The 16,898-nt window shown below is 37.9% G+C and overlaps 1 protein-coding gene across 1 annotated transcript in view; it reads left to right on the forward strand.

Annotated features, from left to right (window-relative positions):
- Positions 1–16,898, forward strand: part of mtus2a (microtubule associated tumor suppressor candidate 2a) — a 40,409-nt gene that overhangs the window by 4,099 nt on the left and 19,412 nt on the right. The window contains exons 3-5 of the mRNA XM_053687062.1: positions 76–83; positions 1,839–1,956; positions 8,197–8,403. Coding sequence (XP_053543037.1) covers positions 76–83; positions 1,839–1,956; positions 8,197–8,403 — 333 coding nt within the window. The remainder of the gene's footprint in view (positions 1–75; positions 84–1,838; positions 1,957–8,196; positions 8,404–16,898) is intronic.

Here is a 16,898-nt window from a genome sequence, read left to right on the forward strand (position 1 = left end):
GTTTGAATGTGTACATATATGAGTAGAATATTTCTTTGTGAAATAAATGAAAACAAATGTTGATTACGTTTTTAGGGAGCCCGGTGTGCATTTGAATAAAAAGTTTAGGAGGTAAAGCGCTCTTTAAAAAAAAAAAAAAAAAAAGGAATCTGTTTAACAGAATCGCGTGTATTACATACCTTCTAAACATATACCTTTATTAGGTAAAAAAAAAAAAAAAAAAAGGATTAAAAAAGCTGTTTAAAAAGAATCCGTATTACTTGTCTTCCAAAAAATACATAAACCTTTAGGAGGTAAAAATGGTTAAAAGAGCTGTTTAAAAAGAATCGCTCGTATTACATGACTTCTAAACAAAGATTCTTACGAGGTAAAAATGTTAAAGTGTTGGCTAAAATAATCGCCGTATTGTTTAAACTAGAAGATAAGTTTTCCCGAGATGTCTTCCATTCGCTGGGTTACAGCATTAATGATGTTAAAACCGAATCACCTCTCTCTCTCTCTCTCTCTCTCTCTCTCTCTCTCTAAACCCCGCCCATACAGACTTGTTTCAGACACCTCTCTCTCTCTCCCTCTCTCTCTCTTTCTCTCTCTCTCTAAACCCCCGCCCATACACATGTTTCACCGGTAGACAATACTTTCTGTCAAACTGTCAATCAAAGTAGTGTACTAATTTATGATCTTTGTGTTTTTACTGAACGACAGTTTGTAGGCAGTCTAATTTATGACCAGGGGTGAGTCTGGTGAGGTGGGGTTTAACCTTATCGACTGTATCAGTGGGTCATTTTTTACCCAGACAATTATGTCTGGGTTGTGTCCTTCCTTTCGGGGGGGGGGGGGGGGGGGGGGGGGGGGGGTGTTTTGTGTATTGTGGGGGATCTCCCCCAACACATGTGTTTATGTTAATGACACTTTTGTGGAACGTGTTTCTCCCTGAATTAATCACACACAAATGTATGCCTTTTTGTGGTATAAGAGAATGTTTGTATCTGAAATTACTTTTGTGGTATTGTTTTATTTTGAAGCTTAAGGATGGTTTAGGTGAAATATGTCTGGTGTAAGTAAAAGAGTATCAAATGTATATATATATCATATATATATATATATATATATGAGCACAATGTTTGCTTGTGAAATAAATGAAAACAACTGTTGATTATGTTTTTGGAAGAACGGTGTGACTTTGAATAAACATTTACTGAAATAAAACCCCTGAAACAGATAAACCATCGACATGGCCAAAGAAATGTAAAAAATGTTTTTACATACCTTCTAAACATAAACCTTTAGGAGGTAAAACGTTTAAAAGTGCTGTTTAAAAGAATCGTGCGTTTTGTTTCACTACAAACAAATTTTTGGAAAATGGTTCGCCAACGAGGATACTTACACAGAACTGTCGCTAAATACATAAGCTTTTGTCTATGCTTTGACATCCCATGTCCCCACTGGCTGACAGTCAAGTCATGTAAACTTATGACCTCTTGTAACACTGATCTGAATGTGTGATCTTTCCTGGAAGTTGTCTGTCTGTGAGAGACAGAGAAATGTGATTTCTGGGGGTTTTGACTAGAATGCTTACAAATGTGTTTATGTAAACGAATTAAGGAGAGAGTCATGCGTCTCAGTGCTTAAATAATGGTTAAGACGTTGTAGTTAAAACACAGAAGAAACTCTGCAACTATCTGTTACAATGTCTGCTCCGAGAAATCCTAATATCCCTAGAACAATGCTGTGTACTCACCAACAAGAGGACCTGTTGAAATGAGAGAGGACTTGACTTCTGCTCCAAGAAAAAAAAACCCAAGATGTTAGTTTGACAATTTATCCATGAAGATATTGTAAAGACGTTGTTTAACCCTGAGCAGGGCGTCAACAACTCCGAGGATCGTCTCTTAAGTCCGTATACGTCATATACGTTGACATGGGAGAAGATGTGCAATGGGCAGTGCTGGTGTGAAGGTAAGCCTGCACAAGGACATGTCTTTGTAACTGTAAGTGACTAGTCAACTTAATCCTTCACATGGTATTCCTAAGGTGCCATAAGTTTCTGCTACTCTGTGGATCATGCTGAAGTTTGAACAAAATGGTTTGACTTAATATCCGCAGCAGTAGTGTACAAGTCATTTCTTCCTAATTTGTTTATTAACTTTTATTGTATGCCTAAATGGAATAAAAGTTATTTGCCAGATTCAGATGCTCCTAAACAAATTGTTATAAAGTGTGAGTTTGTAACTTATCAACAAAGACTGTACTATATCTTCCAATATAATGCATTTAATATGGAAAAATATTTTCACTGAAATATTTCAGAGAAATTTTTTTACACTAGTTTATACTAAATGTCTAATATTCTGTTCTGTTGGAAATATGCCTTAACTGTTCAATTAATTTGGAACCTTTAAAAATAATTTCTCTGCTTCTATACCTTTGGCTTATAGTGTATATGACTGCTCACTGTCATAAACCCATACGAGGAAATAAAAAGTAATCATTTTGACTCCAGATCAGGAGTGGGTAAAGACATACCCAAAGACATACCCATGGCCCTTTGAGGGCCATGTTGGAATGTTCCAAGTTGAAGTACTGTAGAACTCCTAAGCATTAGATCACCCCAATTACTCCTGTATACACTTTCCATGCCATCGTGCTCTTTGCCTGACAAAGACATTCACAAAACATATTTCACAGTTGGGGCCTCATTCTAAAATCACCAGATACCAAATGTACAACAGTTTTGTCTTGCTGCCAACACAAAATAAAAATGTTTAAACCTCATGCAATGTAGTCATGGAGGGTATGTACATTTTTCACACTACATTAAGGGTGGGGATCCTTACAGACTGTGGAACAGAAATGTACTCAGTGTGTCTCCAACGATTTATTTCACATTGGAGTACAACCATTTTTCTTTTTTACCATTATGGATGAAACACCCGTTTCTTTTAAAACATCATCTTTAAATGTTTCTTCTACCTCCTAAAGAACCCTCGGACTTAAGAGATGATCCTCTGAGGTGTTGACGCCCTGCTCAGGGTTAACAATGTCTTTACAATACCTTCATGGATAAATTGCCAAACTAACATCTTGGGTTTTTTTTTCTTGGAGCAGAAGTCAAGTCCTCTCTCATTTCAACAGGTCCTCTTGTTGGTGAGTACACAGCGTTGTTCTAGGGGTATTAGGATTTCTCGGAGCAGACATTGTAACAGATAGTTGCAGAGTTTCTTCTGTGTTTTAACTACAACATCTTAACCATTACTTAAGCACTGAGACGCATGACTCTCTCCTTAATTCGTTTACATAAACACATTTGTAAGCATTCTATTCAGCAAAACCCCCAGAAATCACATTTCTCTGTCTCTCACAGACAGACAACTTCCAGGAAAGATCACACATTCAGATCAGTGTTACAAGAGGTCATAAGTTTACATGACTTGACTGTCAGCCAGTGGGGACATGGGATGTCAAAGCATAGACAAAAGCTTATGTATATAGCGACAGTTCTGTGTAAGTATCCTCGTTGGCAAACCATTTTCCAAAAATTTGTTTGTAGTGAAACAAAACGCACAATTCTTTTAAACAGCACTTTTAACCGTTTTAGCTCTTAAAGGTTTATGTTTAGAAGGTATGTAAAAACATTTATTTACATTTCTTTGGCCATATTGATGGTTTATCTGTTTCAGGGGTTTTATTTCAGTAAATGTTTATTCAAAGTCACACCATTCTCCCAAAAATCAACAGTTGTTTTCATTTATTTCATAAGCAAACATTCTGCTCATATATATTCACATTCAACCATCATGCTTTTTCTAACAATGTGGCTACCCAAAACGAAATACCCCACATAGTAACACATGTATACCCAATATTGACCATTTTATACTCTTTTTCTTACATCAGACATATTTCACCTAAACTATCCTTAAGCTTCAAAATAACACAGTACCACAAAAGTAATTTCAGAAACAAACATTCTCTTATATCACAAAAAGGTATACATTTGTGTGTGATTAATTCAGGGAGAAACACGTTTCACAACAGTCTCGTTAACATAAACACATTTGTTGGGGGAGATCCCCCACAATACACAAAACAAATACTCCCAGGAAAGGAAGGACACAACCCAGACATACAGGTGCCAAAATGACCCACTGATACAGTCGATAGGGTTACCCCCCCCCAAAAAAAAACAGACTCACCCCCCCAAAAAACAGACTCATTAACATAAACACCTTTGTTGGGGTGGGGGGGCTACACCCCCACACACCCCTCTCCACCACTGCCCAGACACACAGGAGCCAGATCGACTCACTGATACAGTCGATAGGGTTACCCCCACCCTTGGTCATAAATTAGGTTACCTGCAGAAACGTCGGCCAGGGAAGCACAATGGGCCATATATCAGCACACACTACTTTGATTGACAGTTTGACAGAAAGTGTACGATATAACTACTATAAGTACGTTAACATAAATAGTGATTTTTACAAGTTGGATATTTTGAATTTCTTATGTTAAATTGCTTTTATATAGATGTTACAAGACCTATCTGAATGGACTGATTTAAAATAGACCCAAAAGCTACAGGACATACAGTATACAGAATTTTAGAAATTTGTATGGAAAAATGCCACAGTAAGATAGCTGTGGGAAAACATTTTGCAATGTGGGTTGTGCTGCTCTTTTCTCTATCAAGCAGATTAATCTCACAGCGGACATTAGTGCACATATTAAGATAGAATCCAAGGCTGTGTAACAAGCTGAATGCCAGATGAAAGAACAAAACATCTCAACAAGAACTTGTTTTTTAGCTATTGCCAGCCAGTTAGGCCTTACTGTGACTGAATGATCAAGTAGCAGTGCCTGTGCTACAATGTTACAGTGCTGATTCTGCAAGCGCTTAAACAGCAGTCTAAACTCAAGGTTAAAATCAAATACAGTTCAGGCAAACAGAGGGCTTGAAAATGCAAAAGTACTAATACAAAAGTTTGAAATATAGTAAAAAACTGACCAACACCTCCAGTTAGTCACTAGTTAACTTTTTTAAAACAAAAGAGAAAAAAGGGGAAAAAAAAAGTGTTATCTGAATTTGTTTTATCAGAGGACATATCTTCTGACATTACATCTAAATTACATAGTAAGTACAACTGATTCAATAGTTTCCCTGTAATTGCTAGTATATATTTTGAGTTAATTTAAATGTTATTTAAATTGGGGGTATCATTGTTTAACATCAGGTGGCTGCATCTGTTTAAAAAGTTTTTTTCCAAAGTCAATTAAAGAAATGTATGTGTCTCTTTATAGCAGTGAATGGGCTGCTATGAAATGATACATTTATGTAATTTAAAGCTTAATTACAAATCACTGAATTTTAAAGTTCCGTAATCAAAAAGGCACTCACTTCTGTCTTTTTCACACTCCAAGCCTCATCTTCAAATGACACCTATTAGCTCAGGAAATGACTGAAAAGGCTATTTTCTTCTGCGCTGAATGTCTAACTCTCTTTGCTACAAGTCATACAATATATTTAAAAAATCTCTTTCTTACAAGTCGTACAAAAAGACAAAATACATAAGAATGTAATAATAGAGCAAATTATTATGAATCATTTGTTTTCTCCGACAGGAAAGCAGAGGCATGTAACACAAGGTTTGGAAATGAATGTTTATGAGGCATTGGTTTCCCCTCTAGTCCATAGAGAGAGGCAGAGGGAGAAAAAGATAGTAGGGGGGATGAGGGAGGAAGCTGGAACACATTTATCTTTAATGATCACAACTTTTGCTCCAAGGAGAGAACTGGCTGCAGTTTCATTAAAAATCCTGATGTGTGCGTGCGTGTGTGTGTGTGTGTGTGTGTGTGTGTGTGCATGAGTGGTGTGGTGTGTTGAAGACATACAGTATCTTCAAATGTATTTTTCTCAAATTGATAGGATCAGAGAGTAGAATTGAAAGGAATAGTGAGAAAAGGTCGTGATTGGTGCCCCTCTTGGGGTGCTCATTCAAAATGCATTATGCAGCACTCCAGTAGTATAGCTCATGGGAGGGAGAAGTAGAGATGATTTATTTCCAGGAGTCAGAAGGGGATCATACTCGCAGCTGCCCCAAATCATTGCCTAATGCAGAGCCAGCCTGTTCCTGAGATAGAGGACCTAACTTCACCCCATGAATATGGTGCATGTTTCCATGCGTACATATACTGTGTGTTATACTCATTCCCTTCCTTAATCTGGTCTTAAGCTGCATTTACAATGTATGATTTTTACCATGAGTTTTATTTCGCTGTTGCAGACACACACAAAAAAATATCACACATCATAAAAGAATACTTTGGTCATGAGATTGGCAGATGACAAAAATGTAACATGCTTATTAGCAGCTGATTTATTGCCATTGCACCTAAAGACCGCTGATGATGAAGTTCTGTAAGGGTGAGATATTTTTTAATTACAATCTCAGTGTGTGCCTGTTGCTATGATGCTTGTCAAAAAACCACCAATAGGAGGATGGCATAAGATGATACAAAACTCACAGATATAAACCTATTACAAGTATAAACCTGGAAATGGCAAAAAATAAATGATAAAAATGTCATTATTACCTCAGACTTATGTTGAAGAATGCTTCTGTTTATATGAGCCTGTCACCTGTATGAGTCTGTCTATGGCTAGAGTATCTTCATTGTATAATCTGACTTGGATAACATATACTCAGCAAAAAAGGAAAGTCCTCTCACATTCAACTGCTTTTATTTCCAGCAAATAGCGTGTGTAAGTATTTGTATTAACATAAAAAGATTCAACAACTGAGACATAAACTGAACAAGTTTCACAGACATTTGACAAACAGAAATGGAATAATGAGTCCCTGAACAAAGGGGGGGGTGTCAATATTAAAAGTAACAGTCAGTATCAGATGGTGTAAATACTACAGTGCATCTCATCCTCATGGACTACACCAGAATTGTCAGTTCTTGCTGTGAGATGTTACTCCACTCTTCCACCAAGGCATTTGCAAGTTTTCGATCATGTCTGGGGGACATGGTTACATGTAATTTTCCACTGCAAGGATGATCAGCTGTCCTTCCTGTCTCCCTGTAGCACTCTTAGGTGTCTTACATTACAGACATTGCAGTTTATTGCTCTGGCCATATCTGCAGTCCTCATGCCTCCCTGCAGCAGGTCTATGGCATGTTCACGGAGGTGAACAGGAACCCTAGGCATCTTTCTTCTGGTGTTTTTCAGAGTCAGTAGAAAGGTCTCTTTAGTGTCCTAAGTTATTCTAACTGTGACCTTAATCGCCTACTGCCTGTAAACTGTTTATGTCTTAAGGACTGTTCCACAGGTGCATGTGCAATAATTGTTTACGGTTCATTGAACAAGCAGGAAAAACATTGTTTAAACATTGTTTCCAATAAAGATCCGTTAAGCTTATTTGGATTTTACAAAATTATTGTTAAAATACAGTCTCCTGAAAAAAGTATGTTACGTTTTTTTTTTTTTTTTTGCTGAGTTTATATTACTGTGCAGTCTGTTATGGAATTTGTCCAAGATTTTATTGGGATCATCTTGCACAGTGGGACAAGTAATACAATTAAAAGACCACTGTAATTGCAGCAAGACAGTGGGATATAGATCTCCTTACACTGAGGGGACTTGGGAAGAGGAAGGCTTGAAGGCTGCTGTCATATTCCCAATACAAGACCCTGGGAACATAATTTATGCTCCAGGTTTGTTGGAGACCTCCAGTTCTTGACACTGTTATATTTAACACCCTTTAGAGCTAGTGCATGCTTTTACAGCTTTCAGTGGTGAAATAGCTCAAAGAAATATGCATGTCATATAGTGTTAAAAAAAAATTGCTGACATTTCAATAATTTCTGCTGGACTAAGCAGTTGAAGGGATGCAGACCAGGACTGTTTGCACTAGAAGCTCTAGCGAGATCTGCTGTATACAGGAAGTAAAGCTGATTGTGCACTATAACAAAAAATGATGGCCAGATGGAACAACGAAATAAAATTCTGTGTTTTTTTGAGGGGAAAATAAATGCAGACGATATTGAAACGTAAACATGATAACCAAAAGGAGTTGGGGCCAACTACTGCACTCAACATACGTATGCACATATGTTTGGATACACGTTTGGATATGTAAGAGATACTTTGTGCCTTAGTTTCCTCTAACGCTTTTCTCTTCATTTTCTTAGATCAGTGGAAGGCACCATCAGCAGGACTGGCTGTTAAATCTCTTTTGCCCAAGCCAGCTCCATCAGGCCTGCGACCTCCTGGCTACTCCCGACTTCCCGCAGCACGTCTTGCTGCCTTTGGCTTCGTCCGCAGCTCCAGTGTGTCCTCTGTCTCCAGCAACCATTCTACTGACAGCACACGAAGTGATCCATGCAGGCCAACGCATCGTAAGTTACTGAGAGATTGTAATTTGTAAATTATTTACTAAATTTCATTTTCTCCAAAGATTTATTACTGGCGGTTTACTGGACATAAAATTAACAACTGTAGCCCATCCGTTGCTATCACTTAACCCCAACACCCCTTTTCCCAGTTTATAAATCAGGAACGATTCCCATAGGACCACTGACCAGCAGATGTTTGGGTGGTGGTCATTCTCAGCACACCAATGACACGGATATGGTGATTGCTTGTGTGTGTGTGTGTGTGTGTGTGTGTGTGTGTGTGTGTGTGTGTGTGTGTGTGTTTTACAGCAGTCTTGTCTGTCATTTTAAAAACCGGCCACTATATTAGACTCATTTACTCATTTAAGCACCTTGTAGGTATACACTTTGAAACTATAGCTCTTTTTTCCATGGACAATTTATGTTTATCCTCTATTGTCAGTCTCAGACCACATGACTGCTCCTGGCTGGATATTTTAGCTGGATATTTTAGTAGGTGTTTTAAAATCAACTCAGTGTCACTGCTGTGCTGAACATGATCTACTGCACAAATAATATCTGGATTGTGGTGGTTATTTTAGGTCATTTGCATAAATGGGCAGGGCAGATGGTGGCTGTAAGGCAAAGGCTTGGTATAAATAATTAACTGGCATCTCAGTGTAAATGTACTGTAGTAGATGGATTTTCAGTGAATTTTTGTCTCTGATTCACAAAAATGTTTAGCTGCCTCCACTACGTATTTTTAATGTAACCTTCATAAGTGATGTTAGTTAATCTTCCCCTGGTTACAGTTGATGTCAGTGTCTCCCATAGAGTCTTAGACAAATGAGTCACGGGATGACTTACATCATCACTTGTCTCTCAGGACGAGAAACCTCTTAGCTATCACAGTAGAGTGGGAAGAGAGAAAAAGAACTGAAAAATGAAAACATGGGGGGTGGGGTGATTGTGTGAAATCGCTGGGTAAGGTGTGAGAGACTGGGTTGAGTAAAGAAACCAGCGTGGGATTTAATTTCAACAGCTTTTTTTTATTCTCATATGGTAGGTTGAACTTGAGAATGCAAACTCAGTGTAACTGAAGATCACCCAAAGTCAACAGAACAATACTTTTGCCAAATATATCACAGTTTACATCTCATAAATATTTAATGTGGCTCTCCTTTTACATATAAAGTCCTCTTATCCCTCATCTAATCCGCTCAGGAAAAAGGATTAGAAATCTCCCATTTTTACCATATACACATAATAAAGTATGCACTTGTGTATGGAACATGCATATATCTAACACTGTGTGCTGTTTGTCTGTAGTGCTTCCAACCTGGGCTGTAAATGCTGCGTTGCTTAAGGCCAAATGAATCACTCTCCTGACTGCATGTTAAGACCAATTATAAGCACTAGATGCTAATTATGTTGATTGGCCTGTAGCTAAGAAAAAAAGGAGCACTACTTAATTGATGTGTAGTGCCAGCAGACTGCACCAGTGAAATGCAATTATATCACATAATGTCACTCATGTGGCCATAACACCATGCAAGTAATATTTAACCCCCAGTGATTTTGAAGCATATCTGAATGGTTGTGATCATAGCTTTTTGTCCACTGGTTTGCAAATCTAAAATAATAAATATAAACAACACAGTCTATAATAAGCATATATTAAGATATTGTTCACAGAATATGAATAAACCTTCAAAAATCTCATTCTCAAACAACTGAATTAAAACATTTAATATTAACAATTCTAATCACAGTATTCATTTGGCAATGCAGCGCCTGACCCAAGTTTCTCTAACCAAAACCTCAGACTCCTTGCAATCACATATACTAGTCACTGATAAACATTTGTTCAAATGATGACCTTGTATACATGTGCATATTGCATGCACTGATTTATCTATTTACAGAGAACACCCTATGATAACATCACGTGGATTAGTTCATCTATCTCATTAAGCAAACAAGAGCATTTATGGGGAATCTACTAGAGCTTCTGGATGTTACTGGATTGTATCTTGGCCTGGTTGTAATGTTGTGAATTATTGATCCAGGATTGTCAAAGGCACCTTCATCTCCAGTGAGTTCAGGTCTCTGAGATTGAATGAGGCTTGATCGATTTGTGAGTATGAACTGACAGAGTAGGCCGACTTGTAATTGAGTAAATGGGTTTAAATTGGAGAGTGTGGAATGTTGTTGCAGAAGCAGGTGGATTGCTTAAGCTGTCATTACAGCCAGTCCTGCTTCAGACTTAACTTAGTATTGATCTCTTCCCTCTTAATGCTGATCCCGTCCGCCACTCTGTTCTAGGATGTAATACCATGCCACACTGCATAATATGTGATATATGGGACTGTGGTTTCAGAGAGAAAGAAAGAGATGGCAGACACGGAGATGTGTAGTAGATGTGTTGTGTAGGCATGTTAAATGTCTATGCATTAGGAATGTAGCAAACAAAAATAATAACTCCCTCAGCAAGATTAAAAAGCTATCCCGCACACACCTCTAGACCAATTATGAACTGGAGTAATGTAACTGAGGTTTAGGAACTGTCAGTGCCAGAACTCACACACGATGCTGAAAGTGCTGGTATTTCTACTTCTACTCTCTACTCATTTTCCCAGTGTTTTTCAGTGTTTCCAAGGCATAGTAGTTAAAAAAAATTAAAGAGATATCCCAATAATCTACAGTGGAATAAACATAAACATATTCAATGTTAAATTGTAATTGAGAACAGTCCTGAAAAATAATTTCATGCAATTAAGTGGTGTATCATTATTCTTATATACTTTTACTAAGGCGTTGCTTACATTATCATTCCTATCAAGTTTGCATTATCATGAGCATCACCACAATCTCTTACTGTCAACAGCACACTAAGTGGTTAAGATATTGGACTACCGATCGGAAGGTCGTGAGTTCAAATCCCAACACTGCCAAGCTGCCACTGTGAGCCCTTGAGCAAGGCCCTTAATCCTTAACTGCTCAGTTGTGTAAAAAAAATGGCAAATGAGTCACTCTCCTGACTGTTCATTTATAGGCCCTAGATGCTAAATATTTTGAATAGCCTCTAGCTAGGAGGTGGTAATTACACCAAGCAGACTACAGTATATTTAACCCTTGAGGTATATCTCAATGGTAGGGATACTGTATATGGTTTAGCTATTTTTGTCCAATGGTTTGAGAAATGAATGCAAATCTAAAATAATAAATATCTAAAAAATTATTTAACATTTAGTCTCTGGAAGACAATCCCCTGGAGTGCTATTTAAATTAGTGCGAGCATTCAAAAGATTGTCTTGGATTGTGTCTGTTTTTCAATGATACATCTTGTTCCTAATAATTTACGAACTCTATTGTTAGCAAAGTTGTTGTTAATGTGAAAGTGTATGTATATAATTAACTGGCATGATTGTACTGTGAGTACCTATTAGTTTGTTGATTTGTGTGCATGTATAATGTGCATTTACACCCCTCCCATTTTTGTAAATGTTTGATTATATCTTTTCATGTGACAACACTGAAGAAATGACGCTTTGCTACAATGTAAAGTAGTGAGTGTACAGCTTGTGTAACAGTGTAAATTTGCTGTCCCCTCAAAATAACTCAACACACAGCCATTAATGTCTAAACCGCAGGCAGCAAAAGTGAATACACCCCTACTCACTTTTGTGAGATATTGTAGTTCAAAACATCACCATTTTGTGGAAGCACTTTAGTTGGCACTAACTAAACTAAACCAGTGTGGATTGTTGTTTTTTGTTCCACATCTCTGATGTAATATGTATTTGAATGTACATGTTCTTTGCCTTGTGCCCTGAGTTCCCTGGGATAGGCTCCAGGCTCCCCGACAACCCTGTCTGGGATAAGGTGTACATGCATGGATGGATGGATAGATGGATGGATTGATGGATGGATAGATGTTCTTTGAACAGTCTCTGCACATACTGTCTCAGTGAATACATAATAGAAACCTTAGTTAGCTAGTGTTAAATGTCTTCACTGTAGATTCCGTTTGAAGCTGGCCTCTTACTGTGAAATGTTGAAAGGCTCCAGCATCATTTGACCTTAACGAATCCTCTGGCCACAAAACCTTTTATTCAGTGATGGAGGGCACACCCCCACTGTTTGTTTGTCTGTGTGTACAAGACTGACTGAGAAGGAAAGGAAAATGATGTGCTGCTACTTGACTCCTGAGACCTTTCAGGATGCTATCTTTTATTCTTTGTGCATCAGACAAAATCATTTTGCTTTATTTTATCCTTCTCTCTCAGGGTGTATGTACAGTATAATATAATGTGCTTTGAATGTCTAGAAAAGCGCTATATAAATCTAAGGAATTGTTGTTGGGGTTTTTTTTCTCCCCAAGATTTGAGCTCTCAGTGAATGTGCAGGACTGATTGGTAGGGCAGTTTACTCTGCTAGGGCAGTACATGCACAGTTTACTCTGGTAGGGCAGTATAACAGATTTTTTTTACATCCCTGTACTTAATGTCAGGGGAGTCAGCAAATAACTGGCAGGTATTGTATTCTGTTAATCTGTGCACACAATGGCCATTTACTATGTGTGCACCTTTGTGAGTGTGTGAGCTGTTATTGTACTAGTAAGACCTCATGAGTGTCATGAGATATAATGTGTCATGAGACTTGTATACATTTTGTCCTGTTGCTGTGATTCTTGTCTAGCTGTAACACGTGTAACATGATCACTGATTAGACATGTATTTCCTTATAGAGTGTTTAATTTCCATCTACATTTTGAATGGATTTCAGATCAGAACATGCACATGTCTGGCCTACTAAGACATTTATTTTATTTTTTTTATAAAATTTTGATAAATTAAAGACATTCTTGATAAATGCTCGCTAAATAGACCAGTACAGTACTCTTTAATTTATCCATATGCTGAGAATATATATTTGTTTTTCCGATGGATGTTAAAATAAAAAATGTGGAGAGGGGGATGTGCCAAAGAGGAAAAAAGCTGGGGTTTAAATTCTAGTTGTTGTTTTTTTTTAATTGTAAAGAGCACCATTATTATTTTCCACTGGATCAACATTGTTTCTTTGATTGACTGATTAAAGCTGTAGTAGTGAACTTTTTTGGTTACAAATTAGCAAGAATCAAGTACGTAAAAAATCAGTATTCAAAACTGTCTCCTCAAAACTGACGTTCTTCAGGGGGGATGAAACCTTATTTAGATTGGTCAGACCCCCTCAAACCCTCCCATAATTCGCACCCTGACACTAACGGAGGAACGGCACCAAATGCATTGAAGTAAAAGTCCATTTCTCTGATTAAAAATGAACTTGAGTAAGTATAGCTAGTTAAACCTACTCTTAAAAGTACTAATTTTTTCAAAAAATTTACTCAAGTAAATGTAACTGTAAAAGTTAGATGTAGACTGTCTTGGCAAACTCTCGCTAGAACTTGTGGGCGCAGAGCGATCGGGGGAAAAGCGTACAGTTGTGACCTCGGCCACATGTGCACCATGGCATCCAGCCCTAATTGTGCGGGAGGAGTGAGGGCGGACCACAGCGGGCAGTGTGTCGTCTCCTCTGAGTCAAACACATGCAGTCCCGCTTGGCCAAACCTCCGCCATGGACTCATTCCAGTTGCCTAGAACGTACATTTCACTCGCTGCCAAAACTTTCCCTCTGCGCAGAGAAGAATTAGTTGCGCCTGCCTGAACAGGGGGGCACAGACATAATCCTCACTGGTTTTCAATATATGAGACCACCTCTGTGTTGTCTGTAAACACATGGTGACCTCTCAATTGACGTTTGCTGCTGCTGCCGTCTCTGGCTCCTCTTCCAGATCCATAAGAGATCCCCTGGATATGAAATGGCTAGCTGCCTTGTCAGCGGCCAGTCCAGATCCGCGAGGCTCTGTAACCCAACTCGCTCCGGCTTCCGAGAAGAGAGCAAGTCACAAGCGGAGCTGCCTAATGTAGGCGTTATAATGCGCGGTCAGACCTCTCGAGAGCTGCCCTCGCATGCTCCTATCCCTAGATACTTCACACAGAAAGTTTGCACTACTCCCGTGATGAAACAGGGGCTAGGCGTAACACACTTCCTGAATTCTCTCACTCATATTTTTCTCTCTCGCTCATTCTTTTTATTTTCTTTTCTTTTTTTTAAAGGGATAGAAAAGTCCAGAGATTTTGAGAAAAGATAGAGAGGAAATGAAGCATCTTTTTGTTTCTTTACACAGACAACCAACATGCAGTCTCGATGAAGATAATAAGGCTGATGGCATGGTTCACAGGTGCCATATATATCATGCGACGTGCTTAATTGCCACGTCACCTGATCATGGCAGGCCTATAAATAGGCATGATTTTACACAAGCTTCAGATGCTGGTCACTTGCAAGGGTGCTCCTATAAGTGTTATGAAAGGGAACCATATCTGCTGCCACCTCTGTTGTCAAGTATTGGAGCTAATATACAACCCATACGAATACCTCAAACCATCAAATTTATCCACGCAGAGAAGCAGTGAAAAGCATAACCCACGTAAAATAAATAAATAAATAAATAAAAACTTACAGTTTTAGGTTTCAAACAGAGATGTTGATAAAGAGGCAAAAGTTCAGTACTGCTAATTAAATTAGCCAGATAATATCTTCAGTAAAATTACTGACAAATAATGTTTGTTTTTTAAATTCACAGTATGTTCTTAATCAATATGTTCTCCATATATATATATATATATATATATATATATATATATATATATACACACACACACAAACATAAATTAGTGCTTGATACAGCACATTTTTTGCACTATTTTATATATTTTGCAGAAAATTTGTTATACAACATAACATGACAGTGAATTGCAAAATTGGTATAATGAAATCATAATGTGTGTAGGCAATGTACTTTGTTAATGCTTTCATTATACCATTTTCTGTTTTTGAATTAATTAAGTTTGCCTATGTTTTGATTAACCTGCGCTATTCTCTAAGGAAAACGCACACAGGTTATAATGTAACCTAATTTTGGCCCATATTAGAAAGGACATTATCAACATTGGCATTTCTGAACAAATGTTATTAAAGTACAGTTTTTGAGAAATTCAACATTTGTGCATCTAGACCAGCCAGCCAGTAAAAAAAAAAATCCAGTTTTTTTAGTACCAGATCTTTCTGTACTTTGTTTAGTGGGAAAAGGCATTGTGCTTTCCCAGCAGTACAAGTGTTAATGAGCACTTATAAAAATATTTGCTGTCTCAAGTTCTGCAGCAACTGCAGTGTGCACAGATTGTCTACATGTGCTCACACACGATTGGGTCCGACAGTCGTTCTATAAAGATATTGACTCTCTGTCAACCAAAACTCCCAGATGACTTTGTGGCTATCATTCATATATAAAGGTCTGTGGGGAGAAGGCTATGTTGATGGATATCTTTAGGAGTTAGGATAGGAGTTTCATTTAAATTGCTTTCTAATATCGCTAACATGGGTTCAAGCTTTAATCAAATAACCACTTTATCATGTCTTGTGGATTAGTGGTTATGCTGTCCAAACCCAACCTTTTGCTATATGAGCCTATTGCAGAGCCATAACCCCAACCCTAACCCTTGGGCCTACAGTGAAATTTAACCCTGCCTGTTCGGCATGTTACCACTCAAAGAACTCATCTCTCAGAGAAAACCAGGAGGTGTGTTATAAGGGTAGAGAGGGAGTACAAAGAGCTAGAAATCATGTTAAATGAAAATGAAAATTGAGGAAAGTGTTTGTGTGAGGATTATCTGTGTTAACATGTAATGAGAGTGGAAAGGTTATCACACAATTGGTTGTGTGAGTCATCTTCAGTGATGAGAACAGATGGTTCTTCAAGGGCAGCACACCCACACATGCCAGCTTAATCAACTGCTTATTGTAGTGTTATGTCAGGATCATATACAGGATGTGCACCTGTTAAATATCAGAAGTGGACTGAAAGCATAGAATTCTGTGCATATTAATGTTACCTCTGTAGTGGGCTTGACTCATGTGATGTGGTTTCCTTTGGACAAATCAGCTTTAGTTAGTTAGTTAGTCAAATAAGCTTTAGTTAGTGCTTTGTATCTCTAATTAGTATTTATGGATTCAGACAAAGTGGGCAGTCTGGATGTCTAATCTGATGCATATATCTGATGCTTGGTACATTCAATTGCAAATGTCTGTTTCTGTATATAATATGTGCTGTGCTGTGCCGACCCTGGCTTGCTCATCTCTCAATTGAGAGGCAGAATGAAAGAATTAGCATGAGACAAAAATGTTGTTTTTTTTCAGGAACTTCTTAGAACTAAACTTTCAAAATGCCATATGTGTTTATGGTATGTTCATGTCAAAATTGTCATGAATTTTCCCCTGATATGGCTCAAAACATGATGAGCACTGCTTTTTTTTGTTTTGAGTTCTCTCCTTGTAACTTTTGTTTACATTCCCATGTGCGTGTCCTCTTTCCGCTCCTTTCTTGTCATTGATCTGTTACCTAATGTGTGCACCTG

The sequence above is a fragment of the Ictalurus punctatus genome, chromosome 16 (genome assembly GCF_001660625.3).
Source record: "Ictalurus punctatus breed USDA103 chromosome 16, Coco_2.0, whole genome shotgun sequence".
Taxonomy (NCBI): Eukaryota; Metazoa; Chordata; class Actinopteri; order Siluriformes; family Ictaluridae; genus Ictalurus; species Ictalurus punctatus.